We start from the raw sequence: 18,865 nt of genomic DNA on the forward strand, positions 1-18,865 counted from the left end.
AAGGAAAGAAGGGAATGGAATTAATATGAGACAATGGGAAAATGGAAACAAAATCTTTGTAAATAGGGAGGAATGGAGGGGTTGGAGGGCTGGGCAAGGGTGAAAAATAAGAACCAAGAAAGATTATGTAAAGGTTCCAATGATGAATGTCATTATATTGTATACCTAAAATGTACCAATGATTAGAATGAATAATTGATAATGTAAAATAGGAAGAAAAGGTCCAAAGGGGTAGGGGCAGTGGGAGGGGCAGGAGAAAGGAAAGAAGGGAAAGGAAAAATGCTGAAAAATGGAAAAAGTGGAAATAAAGTCTCTGTAAATAGGGAAGGGTGGAGGGCGTGAAGGGAGGGCTTGGAATGGGGAAAAAATAAGAACCAACATGCATCATGTCAAGGTACAAGTTCCCAATGAGAAATGTAAATGTGTTGTATACCTAAAATGTACCAATAAAAGAATTTAACTAATAAAAAAAGAAGTGCCTGTAATAGAATTTGTAGTTTAATAACTTTTGTTGACAAAGGTATCAAATAGTGACAAAGGTATCAAATCTGGTGCTGAGGACTGAACCGTAGGTAGTGCACGCTAGGCAAGCATTGTACCGCTTATCTACACACCCAACCAACAAAGATTATTTTATCAATTTACAAGTGGAAAGACTGTGGCTGCTACAGGTGAAGTATTTGGTCCTGGGTCTGTCTTCAAACACCAGAGGTGAGATGTGGAAGCCTTGACTTCATACACAGACTTCTGGGTCCAGGCTTGCTTTCCTAGCCCTTCATTTCCGGTTTGCTCCTACTAGTTCCACCTACTCAGGCCTGCGACGTTCGCGAGACTAGTTTGATCCTCTGGAGCCTCCGTATCGCGACGCCTCCGTTGCCGTGGGAAACGACCCGGGATCTGGGAGGGAGTGAAGTCGTTTCCCGCCGGCGGGAGCTCTAGTTTCAGGGCTGACGGTGCTCGTCACTACAGCACCATGGCAGACCAGCTTTATCTGGAAAATATAGACGAGTTCGTCACGGACCAGAACAAGATCGTGAGGAGCTAGGACCGGGGAAAATGGGCGTGCGACTAGGATCCTGGGCCGGGCCAGGGCACTGCGAGCCTTGACCCTAGTGCTTGTGGCCTCGTGACCCTGGCGGAGGGGGTATTTGCCACCACTTGTAGTGCCCCAGGTCGAGCTAGGATTCGCTGGAGAGGTCATCCTGTGCTTGCATTAAGCCTTGGCTGAAAGTGTTAGGAACTCTGCATCCGACGGGGGCCTCGGAGATCAGCGCAGAGGGAGGGTCGTTAGTTAAGGGTATTTGTAAGGCGACCTAACACCTGTCTTTTATCAGGTGATTGGCGTCTAAAGTCCCAGTTTACAGTTGAGGAAATTATATCTTATCAAGGTTAAGCGGCAAGTTATTTAACCTGCAGGCAGTCAACTTCCTCTTCCTGGAAATTTAAATAGATGCTGAACCTGCCTTTGGTATAAAGATCACGTGAGGTTGTGGCTGCGGACGCATTTTGCAAAACCGTGATGGCTGACTGCCAACTGTAAGCCAAGACACTTTGGATACACATTGTATTTAGACTTTACTGTGAGCACCCTTTCCCACCCCCAGGTCGGTGGTAGTATCCCTGGAAGAGGAAGTTGAAGCAGAGGGTCCAAATAACTTGTTCATTTAGGTTAGCAAGGGATAGGTAGTTCCCGACTTGGACCTGTCTCTTCCACTGACACTACACTGTCTTTGTGTAGCCTTTATTAGTGTTGGACTGTTGGAAAGTTAGACGTTAGAATTGAAGAGACTTGAGAGAACAGGTATTCTGGGTCAAGGAAGCATGAAAGATTGATTGCAGTAGGTCCCAGTCTAATCCCTGATAAAAGATTCATCCACTTCATTCATTTGCTGATATCTGCACCACCTGTGACCGTTAACGTTTGTATGGCTGCAGTTTTTCTTAGAGAAGTTTCTGAGTCACATACTGAAAAGTGATCGAGCTTTTGAGTGAATTTTAGGATAGTTTTTGGTTGTGGTCCCTTCAGAGACAGTGAAGAAAAAGTATAAATAAAATAAGGAGTATGAGGAAAATGAGTTTTTCTTTATATATAGTCAGCCTGCATTTTTAGATACTTTTGCATTAGTCAGTCCGTGAAGCAAACTTCTAGGTATTTGTAAGATAAGCATCTTGGTTCTACCTGCCCAGATAGAGATGGTTCTAAATTGCAGTGGCATCTATTATGATTTATAAAACATAATCTTCTAAGAATAGGAATCTTTAGGAGTGGGTCTTGGGACTGATCCACTGTCATTTAATAAAACATTTTTAAAAATGCTTCTCCTTGCAGGTAACATACAAGTGGCTGAGCTATACACTAGGGGTTCATGTTAACCAGGCCAAACAGTAAGTCTAACTTCCTTCCAATTTTAATGACATTGAAATTTTTTGTTTTATTTTGCTTTGTTTTAAAGTACTGTATACATAGCTACTACATTAGAACTGATTTTTTTTCTGAGTAAATAGGAGAGAATACTATATTTACTACCTTTGTGTCTTTTTAGTTTAGTAGACCTATATACAAATGTGTGGTGATAGTTTACTGGATACATCTGCATCCTTGGCTTCTGGTTAACATCACTTTGTCATTTCCAAATTTATTAAATGGGCTAGCAAATTCGGTTTATAGCTCAGATTTATATGTTTTGTTATCTTACATCTTCACTGCATTTTCAGGTGTGCTTCTTAGGCCTATCTTTGGGTGTTACTAAAATACTTCCAGAATGAGGTCAACAGGTGTTTGACACAAGCTGTATGACAGTGTAACAGTGTAACTATTTAAGTGAAGCTAAAAAGAGACTGTTTAGGGTGGTGAAGAACACTGCCTGTGATTTTACAGTATCACTTTTCCTTTCTGAAACTGGTGGTCAAACTTGAAGCCAAGAGGGAAAGGCTTTTGAATGAACTTTAGATTTTTTGACCTGTAAAGGTGCAAATATTGCCTGTCACAAAGGAATTGATGAACCAGTTGAGTGCACATAAATTGAGTTAAATGCACATTTAATTTGTTTTGTTTCCTAAGAATGGTCTGATTTTTGTCTATTCCTTGAGAGGAAGAAAGAGTACCCATAAGAACATTCCACTGAATATTAGAAAGTCTCTTATCTCTAAAAGAGGTTGATTTGGCTTTGTGTGGGTTAATGTTGGACAAATCTAGGAGACTGACTTGGCTGTGAAGTTTAAGCTTTCAAGACCTGAAAGAGTTAGCCTGGGGATAGATTTGGTAACCCGGGGATGGATTTAGTTTTGCGGGGGGGCGGGGTGGTGGTGGTGGTGGTGGTGGTGGTGTTGGATTTAGTTTTGACTGGGATTGCCCAAGACCAGTCCTGGCCCAGCCCAAGAGTTTCAATAACTTTGAGAACAGACATCTGTGAAAATTATTGTTCATTGTGGGTATGGATATTTAAATATGAAATGAAACAACTCTTACTGTATACACTTATTGGAGTTTAAAACATTCAGATCAAGGACTGGCATTCCCTGAAGATGAACTGAAGATGCCTGTACTTTTACTGTAGTTAACCTGGTTATATAACATTTTTATGGCATTAACATGCTGTCTGGTTCCTGCTTTCATCCCATACTGCTCTCCACCTCATTTATTATACTCTCTACATATCTGTTGTTATTCACAAACTCATTCTCACCCTGGGACCTTTGTGCTGTTTCCTCTGCCTGAACTGCTGCTTCTCCTGGTTTTCCTCATCCTTCAAGTTTTAGCTCAAATTTCACATGTTGTAACAAGCCTTCCCTAATCTGCTATTCACATATCACCATACCCTCCAACTCTTAGCATAGCATTCTGTTAATTTCTTTCATAATTAAAAAAAATAGATTTATTGAGATATAATTTGCATACCATATAGTTCACCCATTGTAAAGTGTACAGTTTAATGGTTGTTAATATATTCAGAGTTGTGCAACTATTACAATTAATTTTGCAATATTTTTGTCACCCCACAAAGAAATCATACCCATTAACACTCACCATTTCCCCCAGCTTTCACCCACCCCACCCCCAGCCCTAGATAACTACTAGTCTTTCTGTCTATGGATTTGTCCTTTCTGGACATTTCATATAACCAGAATCATATAATAGTCTTGCATATCTGTTTTCTTTCACTATGTTATCAAGGTTTATCCAAGTGGTAGCATGCTTCAGTATTTAATTCCTTTTTATGTCTCAATAGTATTTCATTATACGGTGTATTAGTTTCCTCCTCCTGTGGCTGCCATAAATACAAACAGGATGACTTGAAGAGTTTTGGGGGCTAGAAGGCCAAATTCAAGGGGTTGACAGGGCCATGCATCCTCTGAAACCTAGGAGAAAGAGACCTTCCTTATTTTTGTCCACCCTCTGGTAGTTTGCTAGCATTCTTTAGCATTTCTTGCCTTGTAGCTGTATAACTCCAGGTTCTGCCTTTGTTGTCACATAGTATTGTAATCCTGTATTCTTGTGTGTCTGTATTTTCAGATAGCTATTTTCTTGTAAAGACTCCATTCATACTGGATTAAAAGCCCACCTTACCAGTACAGTATGATCTTGTCTTAACTAATTAAATCTGCAATAACCTTGTTTTTAAATAAGGTTGCATCTTAAGGTATTGGTGAGTGTTTCAACATATTTTTTTTCAGACATAATTCAACATATCTTTTTTCAGACGCAGCTAGCCCATTACGTGGGTATACCAAATTTTATCTGTTCATTTATTGATGATCATTTGGATTGTTTCCACATTTTGACTATTTTGAACATTTTGACTATTATGAACATTTGTGTACAGATGTTTGTATGAACATGTTTTTATTTCTCTTGTATGTAATAGCTAGGATTGGAATTGCTGGTTTATATGATAACTCTTGTGTTTAACATTTTGAGGAACTGACAGACTAGTTTTCAGAGTGACTGCGTCATCTTAATCTCACCAACATATGAGGATTCTAATTTCTCCACATTCTTCCCAACGTTTTTTATTTCATCTTTATTTTAACCTTCAGAGTAGATGAGAAATAGTTTTGATTGCATTTCCCTAAAAATATTAATTATCTTTTCATGTGTTTATTAACCATTTGTCTTTGGAGGAATATTTATCAAAAAATTGTCCTTTTTTTTCTTGTTGAATTGTCTTTACTGTTGAGTTTTAAGAGTTCTTTATATATTCTGGATATAAGACCCTGATCAGGTAGATGATTTGTAAAAACTTTCTCCCATTCTGTAGATTTTGCACCATATTTTCCTTCCTCCCTCCCTTCTTTCCTTTCTTCCTTTTTTGGGGGAGGAGATTACAAGTGTGTGCCACCACACCCAACTGTGTTTAGACCTTCTTTTCTATATTTTTTCCCTTAAAATCATTCTTTTGAATTCTTTGTCAGGCAACTTGTTGCACTTTCTTTATGGTGTTCTTTGAAGCACAGACATTTTTATTGTTGACTAAGTCCTGTTTATTTTTCTTTTGTTGCCCCCCTCCCCCTTCCCCCAGGATTGAACTCAGGACCTTGTGCTTGTGAGGTAGGCGTGGTGCCACTGAGCTAAATCCCTGGCCCTCTTTGGTTTTTTGAGACAGAGTCTCACTGTATATTCTAGGCTGGCCTTGAACTCACTATGTAGCCCAGGCTGCCCTCAAACTCATGGCAATCCTCCTGCCTCAGCCTCTGGGATTACAGGCATACACCACCATGCCTGGCTGTTGCTTGTGCTTTTTATGTAGTATCTAAGAAGGTTTTGCCTAATTAACCCAAGGTCATGAAGATTTATTCCTATTTTCTCCTAAGAGTTGTACATATTTTTTCTTACATTTATTCTTTTATATTGTATGATCTATTTGTTGTTAATTTTATAAATCATTGCTAATTATCACTGTATTTAAGTCTTCTACAGAGCATGTGCTTGTTAACCTAAAAAAATACTTCATTCCTTACAGTAAGAATACACAAGCTGGGTGTGGTGGTGCATGCAGGTAAATCCTGCACTCAGGAGGCTAAGGCATGAAGATTGTGAGTTCAAGACCAGCTAGACTATGTTGCAAGATCATGTCACAAAAAACCAAGGGAGAAAAAAGAATACACTAAAACTTTCTGATTAGATTTTTAAATGAAATGCTAAAATACATAAATATGATTGTCTTCTAGGAATTATTTGGAATATTTTGTACACAGGGTAAAGAAAGGATCCAACTTCATTTTTGTATTTGTGGGTATATTAGTCACTTTTTCATCACTGTGACCAAAATACCCGACATACACAACTTAAAGGAGAAAAGATTTATTTTAGTTCATCAGGTACTTCAGTCCATAGTTGGCTGGCTCCAAGGTAGAAACAGCATGCTGGAGGAAAGATGCTCATTTTGTGGCAGCCAGTAAGCAGAGGGAGCAAGGAAGAGCCACAGAGAGAGAGGGTGGTTGGGGACAGGATATGTCCTTCAGAGGCACACCCTCAGTAAGGTACTTCCTCCAATAACCCATTCAGCTAAGAACTCATCAGTAGATTAACTCATTGATGAAATTAGTGCCTTCATCATTCAATTACCTCTCTAGGTCCCACCTCTGAACACATGAGACTTTTGGGGGACATTTTAGATCTAATCCCTAATAGTGAGTATCCAGTTGTCCCACAACTTCATAATTCTTACTGTCTGACATTTTCTTGCTTGTTATGCATGTCTTCTCCACTAGAATAGAAGCTCTATAAGGGCAGGAGTTTTGTTGCAAAAGTTCATCACTGTTCTAATTACTATTGCTGTGTGACAAATCATCTCAAAATTTAGTGGCTAACGACAACCATTTTATTGTGCTTATAGATTTTTTGGTCTGGAATTTGGACAGGGCACAGTGGGAATGGTTTATGTCAGTTCTATGATGTCTAGCACCTTAGGTGGGAAGTCTCAATGTTTGGAGCCCAGTCATCTATAAAGGCACATATCTGTAGTGGATGCTGGCCGTCAGCTGAGATTTTAGCTAGGACTGTTGACCAGAGTACTTTATGTGGTCTGTCTGTATGGCCCAGGCTTCCTTACAGCATGATGTCTCCAGGTATTCAGCATGTTTCTCATATAGCATCTCAAGGCTTCTACAGCTTGTACTCCAGCACATGGTAAAAGCCAGGCACCTTTTTTGACTAGCCTCAGAGTTAACCAGTGAGTTACTAGCCCTCCCAGATTCAGGGTGTAGGGCTGTATTCTACTTCTCAGTGGAAGGTACTGTTTCAGCCATGTTTGGAAAATATAGGATGTCGCAATCATTGTATCTTCAGTGCGAAGAAGTGCGAATAAATATTTGTTGAATGAACACTAAGCACTATGATGGATATTTTGATAAACTTAGAAATTCTTTTACATCTTCTTTTTTCCCTCTGTAGTGCTGGGGATTACACCAAGGGATTCGTGCATGCTAGGCAAGTGTTCTGTCACTGAGCTACACCCCTAGCTATCATGCACCCTTTTTTCTTTATTAGTATAAATATTTATCACTCTTGGCACTAAGCACAGTGACTATGTGGTATTACTGATCTGCTTGGATATATTAAAGAAGTGTTTTTTCAGTTGTTACTATATTTTCAGCATTATTTGAGCTCTGTCTTTGATAGACAAGTTCCTTCCCCTCATCGGTTTAATTTTAGGTTGCGAAAATCCTATGGAGAAATAAAATTGGGTTAGGAAAGGCAGTATGGACTGTATACTGTACTTTTTTTTTTTTTTTGGTACGGAGGATTGAACTCGGGACCTCGCGCTTGCCAAGCAGGTGCTATGCCCCTGAGCCAAATCCCCGGCCCATGTATACTGTACTCTTCCTGTGGAGAATTATGATGGAACTGACCAAGGGGGAAAATCAATGAACTAAAACTGGAAGTGTAGCAAGTGTATCTTGAAGGAAATCATATATGTTGTCATTCATATTTAAGAATGCTTTCCATATTTTGTTGGTTAAGGTAAAATGTTTGACTTAGATAAGCATGTATTAGATGCAGAAAAGTATGCAGAAATTCTTTTCAAAAATACTTGCTTTGAAGTTCTTGTTATATAAAAGAAAAATACGTCAAAAAAGAGGAAAAACAGTAGAGTGGTGGTCACTAGAGGCCAGGGATAGTTGTCAGGGGAATGGGGAAAGTTTGATCAAGGATACTAAGTTAGATAAGAGCAAGAAGCTCTGGGATACTCTTGCATAGTATGGTTGACTAATAGATAATTACTGTACATTTAAAAAGCTAGAAGGAAAAATTTTTAAAGTTTTCACCACAAAGAATTGGTAAATATCTGAAGCGATAAATGTTTAATCTGATTTAAACATTATGTAATGTATACATTTAATGTGGTGCTCATTAATATGTGCAACCTTATGGCTTTGTATTTGTTAAAAATTCTTAAGAAGGGAATAAACAAGAAAAAAATGTTGAAAAATGAATAATGTAAGAGAAGAACTGGAGTTGACTTGGGGAGACAAGTGTATAGAAGACAGCACCTACGATGGAGGCAGGATTATGAGCTATGTATGGAAGTGCATTTGGCCAGCAAGCTTGAGAGCATCTTGGGCATGGTACCTACTTATATTTTCTAGTAGTATGATCCCGACTAACAAAATAAAGGGTCATGACTTTATCTTATCTGTTCTTGTAACACAATTGCTATAATGGAAGGATGAGTGAGATGAGGGAAAATTGGAAGAACAAAAAATACGTTGAATAAAGTTGGGGATGTAGCTCAGTGGTAGAGTACTTGCCTACCATACGTAAGTGCCTGGGTTCAATTTCCAGTACCTCAAAACAAAACAAAACCAAAAAACTAAATAGGGCACATTTTTGTGCTCAAGGAGCTGATAGTCCAGTGGTGATGGCAGATATATAAAGATAAATAAATGAAGTAGTTGGGACACAGTATGGAAGTGCCATAATAATAGATATAGGGTGATCTCTGTTAGAACTTAGAAGGCCCAGGCACTTGCTGATTCATAAGGCTGGAAATAGGGTGGGTGTAGCGGTATAGTGAAAGATACCCAGATACAGAGCCAAAGCAAGAAGGGTCTTACATGTAATTGCTAGGAATTTGAAGTTGGTCCTTAGGAGATGGAGAGCTACTGAAAACTTTGGAACAGAGAGTAATATTTAAGAAGAGCCAACTACCTTGTCAACATTATAATGGTGACTAGGCATCTCAAATGTAGCATGTTCTAAAACCTAACTTGTTTTTCCATCTCAGTAAATGACAGCATTACCACTTTTTTTCCTTGAGGGAGCTCTGAGCTATGTCCCCAGTCCTTTTCTGTTTCCATTTTGAGACAAGCTATTGCTAAGTTGGCCAGCCTGACTTCAAACTTCTGATCCTCTTGCCTCAGCCTCCCTGAGCAGCTGGGATTACAGATGTGCACCACTGCACCCAGCAACAGCTTCATTTTTCGAGTTTGTTTAATCCAGTCATTCCTGGCTCCTTTTTCCCTCACACATCACAGTCAATCCATCAGCAAATCCTATTGATTCTCTCTGTAAAATATACCCAGAATTTATCCACTTATTATTACCTCCTCTGCTACTGCCCTAATCAAAGACACCATCATCTCTAGCATAAATTACTGGGTAGCCTTCTAGCTTGTCTCCTTGCTTATTATCTTGCTTTACAGTATATTCTTAGCAATCAGGCATCCTTCTAAAAGTGAGATCACATTACTTCTGCTCCAAAATGATGGCGTCCTTTCTTGAGAGTCCTTTTGGAGTCCACAAAGCCTTGAAGAAGCCTTAGCTTCTGTTCTGCTACTCTCCATTATTTTGCTTCAACGCACTGCTGTCCTTTCTGTTCCTTAGATCTTGTTGACATTCTTTTCTCAGGACCTTTGTGTTTCGTATTGTCTCTGCTTGAACCAGTCTTTCCAAGAGATCCACATTGGTGGTTTCCTCACTTCCCTCCAAGCTGTGGTCAGGAGGCCTTCCCTAATCACCTTATGTAAAATTACAAAACTTTGCACCCATTCTCTGTCTTATTTTAATTGATTTTCCCACACAGACTTAAGTACCATCTGATATTATGTATTCATTTTTTTAAATTGTCTTTTTCCTAGAATGTAAGCTCTAAAAGGGCAGGGACTTTGACTGCTTTGTTTACTGCTCTGTCCCCAAGACATAGAACATAAATTACAACTGGCAGCATCACAGATAATGAAGGTCGGGGGAGGGGTGCGGTTGACACATGGAATTGAAATAATCTACTCAAGAGATTTGGAGGGCATGGAGTCAAGAATTACTTCGGAGGGAGAGCTGATGAGACTTGGCAGTCTACTGATAAGAAGAAGGGAAGAGTAATGACTCCCAGATTTTTGTCTTGAGCAAATGATGATGTTATCAGGGATAGAGTAAGCTATAGGGATGGATAAAGTATACCCAAGGAGATGAACCTGTGGGACACGTGTTATTGGGTTTTTCTTTTAAGACAAAGGATGTTAATGTAGAGTTCTTTTTTCTAAATTAAAACCTCAGTGTTCAGGTTTAATGGCAGTATTGGCACTTTGTGAAAAGTGGGTTTAGGGTTGCAGTTTGGCATTCGGTCTGTAAAAGGTTTGATTGCCATCACTGAAATAGAGCAAGGAGACTAGCAGGATGATGAACATCCCATGTCCCAGGAAACCCCTCAGACCCAGGCAAACTGGGCTGGTTTCCCTTCCCAATACCTGCAGTTAGAAGAGGGAGGAAGTGAAGAAGTCTGTGCAGGAAATAGAGCAGAGGTAGCTGGAAGGTGGCAAGAATCTTAGTGGAGCATGATTTTATAGAAGCTAAGAAGGGACCCTTCAAAAAAAAATGAACAACAATGTGAGTTGAGTTTCTCCTGGAATTTTTGAGTTTTTGCCTATCCTTGGCAGAAGCACATTATGTCATAGAAGCTCAATAAATGTTTCTTGAAATAAAAGACACAAATGATATGTCTCTTTGATGTTCTTAAACTAAATTATTGAAGAGGTCAACTTCTGATATTTTGCTGGATGCTGGAGATTAAAATGAATTTAAGGCTCTTACTAAAAGCAACATTATTTCTGCATTTAGTATTTGGCTCTCTCAGGTTAATGACTATTCTGGATACATATTGGGTAGTATAAGTAAACCATTGCATTCTGCAGTTATGAAACATTATCAAATCTGGATAATCATAAAATTAGAATTTCAGAGGTAGAGATTTGTGATCATGTATATAATAGTGTTTAATGTTTTAGAATAATGAATTCTTTCAGAATCTCTTGAAAACCTTGAATTGTCTTCCCCACAAAAAACACATGTATGTGGGCTGGGGATTTAGCTCAGTGGTTCCGCTGCCGGCCTTGCAAGCACAAGGTCCCGAGTTCAATCCCTGGTACAAAAAAAAAAAAATACATGTGTATAATTTCTGATTTTGGAGGATTGGTAGAGGGTTGTAGAAAGCCATAAGAATCTCAGGTTAAGAAAATCACTAATCTAGTTTTATCTCTCATGTAGAAAAAAATAACTTACCTCAGGTCACATAGCTAGCTAGTGACAAAACGTATTCTTGATTGTTTTATCCTTTATATATTATTGCCACTATTTTTTTTTTGGTACCAGGGATCGAACTCAGGTCCTTGCGCTTGTGAGGCAGGTGGTATAACCACTGAGCTAAATCCCCAGCCCTGCCACTATTTTAATGTAAGTTCTGTCCCTTTGGCCTATTATTAGATTTCAGTTACTTGCTGTGTCACTGTGCATGTCAGACAGTTGATTCCAATCTCCCTGTCCAATCTAATGCCTGTCCTTTAAAAAGCATTCTGACCATAGACTGAGTAAAGATTCTTCTGTTTATGATGCACTATTAGTTTTTTTTGTATTAATTCATTTTTTATTAATTTTATTGGTACAGTTTAGGTATACAATATAATGACATTCATCATTGGAAATTTGCACCTTTACATAATCTCTCTTGGTTCTTACTATTAGATTTTTATATCTAACTTTTAAGCCATAATTTAAGAGTTGATGAAATAAAAACTCTTGCTAATGAATTGCTTTTGCCTTTCAAACAGGATGCTGTATGATTATGTTGAAAGGAAACGGAAGGAGAATTCAGGAGCCCAACTGCATGTCACCTATTTGGTGTCTGGCAGTTTCATTCAGAATGGACATTCTGTAAGTTTTCAGAATCTTTTTGGTGCTTTTGTTTGGTTTTTTTGATACAAGCTCTATATAGTTTAGGCTGGCCTTGAACTCACTATGTAGCTCGGGCTGGCCTTGAATTTGAAGCAGTCTTCCTGCCTCAGCCTCCCTAGTGCTGGGATTACAGATGTGCACCACTGTGCCCAGCTCATGTTTTCAGAATCTTACAGTGAGCTTAGATGGCTTTGAACTATGAACAGTGTTATAACCTAACATGGGAAAAGAAAAAACGTTCAGTATTACAGAAGTTTTAAAATACTAATGGAAAAAGATGAGTATTTTGGAATTTTAGACTGAATCTAAAACTCAGGAAAGTTTGGGTAATATTTTTGCTGTGATGCAGAGACTGTATCATTATTATGCAATTTTCTGGGCAACAGGATATTAGAAAATTATTTGTATTGTTTTCTATAATCTTGAAGGTATACTGGGGGCAGTTGTAGTTAATTTTGATCCTGTTCAAATTTCAAGCCATAACTCAGATGTTCAAGAAAAGAAAAAGCTAGTTACAGTCAAATCTTTACTTGGGAATCATATTCCTTTAAAGTATAGATTAAATATCCCTTATCTGAAATGCTTGGGACAGACATGTTTTGAGATTTTTGGATTTTGGGGGGTTTGGGAATGTTTATATAAACATAATAAGGTATCTTAGGATTGGGAACCAAGTGTAAATATGAAATCATTTAAGTTTCAAATACATCTTACATGGCCAGAAGGTAGTCTTGTACAATATTTTTAATAATTTTCTGCATGAAATCAAGTTTAATGGTTTAGAATTAACCACTTTTTTTTTTGTATCGGAGATTTAACCCCGGGCCTTTGCACTGATCTACATCCAGCCCTTTGTAAATTTTTGTTTTATTTTGAGGCAAGATCTCAAGAAGTTGCCCAAGCCAGACTCAAATTCAGGTCCTCCTGTTTCAGCCTCCTAGAGAGCTGGGAATACAGGAATGTGCTATCACAACAGGCTCAGAACTTACTTCTTTTGACATATTCATGCTCAAGAAATTTCAGAGTTTAAAGCATTTTGGATTGCTCAATCTGGAGTTTTGTTTTTTTTTGTCACTGATCCCTTTGAGAATCTGAAGAGAAATGCATAATTGATATAAAATTTTGAGAGTTTGCAGATCTTCTGAACTAGGATCTAAAGTTAAGAATTTAATTTTTTTTTTTTAGTATCTGGGATTGAACTCAGGTCCTTGCGCTTGTGCAGCAGGTGGTGAAACCACTGAGCTAAATCCTTGGCCCAAGAATTTAATTATTAAGGAAACTAAAAAGAGACAAGGAGATTAAATCTAGAAACAGAAAACATGATATGTAGCTGCAAACTTTGACAGTATCCATTTTAGAACCATACAGGGGAGAGAATTCTGGTGGCAGGTTTATCTCCGAGAATAAATGAATCAAGTCTGCTTAATTCCCTGTCTTAGATAATAATGAGATCTGATTCTATACTTGAAAATATCTTGATTATCATTTGGCTTGCTAAATGGCTTGCCAATAGGGAAAGAAAATGCTGGCTAGAGAATATGAGGAACTGATTGCTCCAGCAGTTTTACTTTTCCTTTTAAATCACTAAATTAACATTCCAGTTTTAAATCTCACATGCTAGAAATCTACTGCTAAAAAACAAATCCAGTCAATATTTGGACAAATCAGGATTCAAAACCTAGGATTTTGAGGCAAAGTCAAAAGGGAAAGGGAAAACATTAGCAGATCTCTGAGAAGGGACCCTCGTCCTTGGGCCAGGTCCCATAGGGCTTGTGGTGGTTGAGGCAAAGCAATTTTCAGATAGGTTTGAGGAAGCTGAAAACGGAAAGTATGGCTTACTTTTAGGAGGGAGCCAGAAAAAGGAAATTATTTAAGTTGTAGATTTTTACTGTAACTCATTATGACAGGGGCTTTTAATCTGGGAACTTTAGGTGGTCTTTATAGTTGATCTTTAGGGCTCTTAGAGATTCTTAGATGAAATCCTGAAAGTGCATTCAGTTTGTCTTCCTTAGTGCATTTTTCTGAGAGAATTTTTTTCAAGATGATATGTAACCTATAATCAGTTAAAAACTTATAAAAGTTGTTAGATTTCCATTACTGTAACAAAATATCTATGATAATCACCTTAAAAAAGAGGAAAGATTTACTTTGGCCCATGGTTTCAGAGATTTCAGTCCATGTTTGGTTGGCCTCTTAGCTTTTGGTCCTGTGGTGAAGCAGCACATTATGGTAGGAGCACATGGGAAAGGAAACTGTCATCTCTTGCTGGAAGGGAAAGAGAGAAAGAGATTAGTGTTCAGCAGTCTGCCTCAGTAACAATCCCCAGTGATCTACAACTACTAGGTCCTACCTCTTGAAGTTTCCACCATCTCACAGTATGTTCCACGCCTTAACACAGGGAGCTTTGAGGGATATGTTTTTCATTTTGTTTTGGTTTTTGTTTTGTACCGGGTATCGAACTCTGTTTTTTGTTTTTGACAGGGTCTTGCTATGTTTTTCAATTCAGGCTGGTCTTGGACTCACTGTGTAGCCCAGGCTGGCACTGAACTTGCAGTGATCTTCCTGTCTCAGTGCTGGGATTATAGGCATGCATGGCCACTCCTGGACTGGGGGACATTTTAAGATCCAAACTATAACAGAAGTTGAAAACGTGTATGGCGTGCCTTGCTGATATAGGGCTTTCCATTGCTAAACTTAAAAAGACATTTAAATTCTGATCGTCTTTTTTAAACAAAATCTTAATCCAAATCCTAATATATGAAATACATTAAGTAAAACCTTTCCTCTTGCCAAATTTTAGGTTTGTGGGTGCTGAACTTACTTGTGTTCACCCTGACAGGAATCCTCTGAATTTGAGCTCCACTCTGGTTTGCACTGTTTCACACTAGCAGGCTGACACTTACCCTCTGTTGTTTACATGCATTTTCAATGTCCCAAGGAAGCAGCCGCACAGAACTGCCTAGTTCTGCAGATTTTCTTTAGTTATGAATTACAGGTCCTAGGGCTCTCACTACATATAAATCTGTGGAGTTTTTGAATGGTTAGTTCCTAATGCTCTTTTTTCTCATCAACTAATTTTTAGTGTGTATTTTGTAGAACATAACATTTTTTGGGAATGTCTGTTTTATTTTTAAAAGAAAACACATGAAAGTTTATTGATAGACCCATTCAAATTTCTGATTACATTTGAAAAAAAAAACCTTTAGGCTGGAAATATACCTCAATGGTAGAACACTTGCCTACCATACTCGAAGCTCTGGCTTCAGTCCTCAGCACAGCCAAAAGAAGAAAAAGTTGCTTTATTTTTATATTACTCTTTCATGTTATGAATTTTGGTAGTTCCTAACATTAACATAAATATGTATTTACTTTAATCAAATATATGAGGTTTAGAAAAACAAAACACTATTATTACTAGTAATATGATTACTGAAAAGAGTTTTAAGACTACAGTTCTTTGACTGTAGGATATGTCCTGCTAAAACATAGAATAGCTTGTGTTTTATAATTACTCAAAACAATTTCTCATTATAATTAATCCACCAATTTAGTAACTAGAGGGCCCTGGATTTAGCTCAGTGGTTCTACCACCTGCTTTGCAAGTGCAAGGTCCCGGGTTCAATCCCCGGTACAAAAAAATAACAAGGGCCGGGGATTTAGCTCAGTGGTTCCACCACCTGCCTCCCAAGTGCAAGGTCCCGAGTTCAATCCCCGGTACTAAAAAAACTATTTAGTAACTAGTTAAACTCAATTTTTTTCCATTTTGGTTTCAATGTTTCATAATTACTCAAAACAATTTCTCATAATTAATCCACCAATTTAGCAACTAGTAAACTCAATTTTTTTCCATTTTGCTTTCAATGTTTTATAATAACTCAAAATAATTTCTCATTATAACTAACCCACCAATTTAGTAACTAGTTAAATTAGTTCTTTGGCTGTAGGATATGTCCTGCTTAAACATAGAATAGCTTGTGTTTTATAATTACTCAAAACAATTTCTCATTATAATTAATACTCCAATTTAGTAACTAGTTAAACTCAATTTTTTTTTTTCCATTTTGGTTTCAGTGGGTAGGTTCTTTTCTTTCTTTTATAGGTAGCTCCAAGTAGTATTATTGGTTTTGCCTTTCCCTTCCATTGTTTTTGTTGTTCTTGTATGTTTTCGATATAAGCAATTATGTATTTATATTGCTCTTCTTTCTTAGATAAGTTTTTATACTATACAAACTATTTTGTACTTTGTTTTTTATTTTTTTGCCCATTTATAAATCTTGAGCATTACTTCATAGCAGTTAAAGAACTATTTGCCCTTATTATAGCCACATAGGGCTCCATTGATATACTTCAGTCGAATCAGCAGTCCATTTTTAATGTTGTTTATAATCTTTGGCTGTTACAGATAGTACTGCAGTCAATAGCTCAGTGTATATCTGGGTTTTATATATATGTCTTTGCTAGTGCGTTTTAGAGTGTTTTAAGTTTACATTCCCAGAAATAGAATTGCTAGGTCAAAGGATAAATGTTTATGTACTTTTGTTAGTATGGCCAAGTTCCTCTCTTTTTTTTTATTCTCACTAACAATATGTGAGTTTCCACACAGCACATGTTCTCATGTGTTTTAGGGCTCTTTGCATTCCTCTTCCTGTGAATTGTGTCTGTTTATATCTCTTGACCATTTTTCTAAAGATATTAGTGGTTTTTTAATTAATGTTTTATTTTTAGAAGCTTTATTAACCTTTTGTGATATAAGTTCTAAATTGTTTTCTCTTTTACTTAAAAGTTTTTGTTTTTGTCCAAAAGTTAACTTTTACAGATTATTTCAGTTACTTCTGGATTTTGAATTATATTAGGAAGCTTTTTTCCATTTTTAGATTATACTAGATTACAGAGGAGTTCACCTGGTTTTTTTTCCCCCCATTGCATATATGTCTTCATTGTTTTACATTGAAATCTCACGCCCATTTAGAATTTATTCTGGTATATGAAATGGGGGGCAGATCTAGTTTTTACCCGCTTCTGTATGGTTATACAGTAATTCTCATTAAATCACTTATTTAACATTCTTCTATCCTTACTGATTTGAAATGCTTTATTTTATTGTAGAATTGATATCTATATTAGCCACCTTTCTTTTGCTAGGGCAAAATACTGACACCCACAACTTAAAAGGAGTAGACGTTTATTTTGGCTCACGGTTTCAGGTTTTAGTCTGCAGTCAGTTGATTCCAAGGCAAAAGCAGTCACAGCAGAAGGGCATAAATGGAGGAAAGCTGCTAACTTCATTGCATTCAAGAGCCCCCTCTGGAAGGGGCCAGGGATCAGATACAGTCCTCAAGGTCACACCCCCATGACCTACCCAGACACACTCAGAAGTGTGCTTTACTAACCTCCTGGATGTCTCTCAAGCCAATTAAGTTGATAGTAAGGATTAATTGTCACAGTATCTGTACTCTTGTTTTCCTTAACCTTACTGAGAAGCTCTGAAGTAAAAAAATTAAAAATGAATCTGACTTTATTAAAATAGAACAAATATTTTAGGAATATGTAATGTTTTCCTAACTCACATCCAAGCACAATTGAATTATTGACAAGGAAACTAAAATTTCAAGTTCTACTATTTTTAACACTAATGAAATGTTATTCTTTACAGTGCCACAAGGTTGCAGTAGTGAGAGAAGATAAATTAGAAGGTAAGCATTTTAGTGGTTTAGCAAGTTTTTCCTTTCTCTTCTTATGGCAGCAATGTAGATACAATTAAAAGTTTGCCCCTAACATCTGCATATGATATTTTAGCTATTTAGCTGAAGAACCTTCTATTTCTTTTATTAGTGGTTTCAGAAACATTAAAATATGATACTATATCTGCCTAACTTCCCGTTTTTAAAGCCAATAGCTGCTGACATTTATAAAGCACTTTTGTCACCAGATTTTAAAACTCGTGACAGACATGCAAAGAACTATCATGAATACCATATGGGGCATCTCATCAACAGTAAAAACAGTACCCTTTCAATATTGTGTTGTGTTTCATAACAGTTTTTTTTAAAAAAGAAAACTACAGAATTTTTTTTTTTTTAAAAAAGACATAAATAAGTCCAACTGTTTCAAGACTGTTAGTGCTGCTATTCTATTGTTTAAAAACCCAATTCAAAAATTTTTCATAACAAGGTCTGCATGATCTTGGATCTGTCTCAAGACAAAACTTACTACTCTACTTTGTATATATAGGCTCCTTCCAGTGGGGTAGAGGGTTCTTACCAAATTAGTTTTGAAATGTTCAAGGTGGTAAGAATATCGACTTTCTGAATTTGGTAGGCAGTTGTCCCTACAATGGTAGGTGAGGCAAGATTTCTGTATTTTATAGATTATCTATTACATGCTGGGCTTTGTACTAGGCACTAGAGAGATGAAACAAGTTAGGCACATTCTCTCGTTGTAGAATCTCAAATTTGTCCTTGTGATGTTCTTTTGTTTTTCCTCTGTAGAATTGTCTAGTTAGTAGTAATTTTTATATAGTTGCTTTCTATAAACTAAAATTGGGATATATAATTGAATCCTCTCAGATATATATTACTTAGTACTCTTTATGCTTTAGTGCAAGGTTCTTCCCTGACTGGGCATCTGGAGGCAGTCATCGTAGTCATCATCAATCATTCATTAATATTTGCTGAGTGTCCACAGGATGAGTGATACCCT

At 37.3% G+C, this 18,865-nt stretch overlaps 1 protein-coding gene across 5 annotated transcripts in view; it reads left to right on the top strand.

Moving 5' to 3' along the window:
- The first annotated feature begins 846 nt into the window (after positions 1-846).
- The window catches only part of Pold3 (DNA polymerase delta 3, accessory subunit), a 47,646-nt gene continuing 29,627 nt past the window's right edge, over positions 847-18,865 (top strand). For 2 of the 5 annotated variants that reach the window (XM_004863238.4, XM_021243183.2), the window contains exons 1-4: positions 847-1,033; positions 2,330-2,385; positions 12,043-12,145; positions 17,820-17,859. In XM_004863238.4, the coding sequence (XP_004863295.1) occupies positions 974-1,033; positions 2,330-2,385; positions 12,043-12,145; positions 17,820-17,859 (259 nt within the window). In that variant the 5' untranslated portion in view covers positions 847-973. Of the gene's footprint in view, positions 1,537-2,329; positions 2,386-12,042; positions 12,146-17,819; positions 17,860-18,865 lie in introns of all 5 variants that reach the window. The other 3 variants (XM_087211329.1, XM_004863240.4, XM_087211330.1) reach the window with 3 other exon arrangements.

Source organism: Heterocephalus glaber, unplaced genomic scaffold, assembly GCF_053883595.1.
Source record: "Heterocephalus glaber isolate CG9 unplaced genomic scaffold, H.glaber_assembly_v1.0 deba00001428, whole genome shotgun sequence".
NCBI lineage: Eukaryota > Metazoa > Chordata > Mammalia > Rodentia > Bathyergidae > Heterocephalus > Heterocephalus glaber.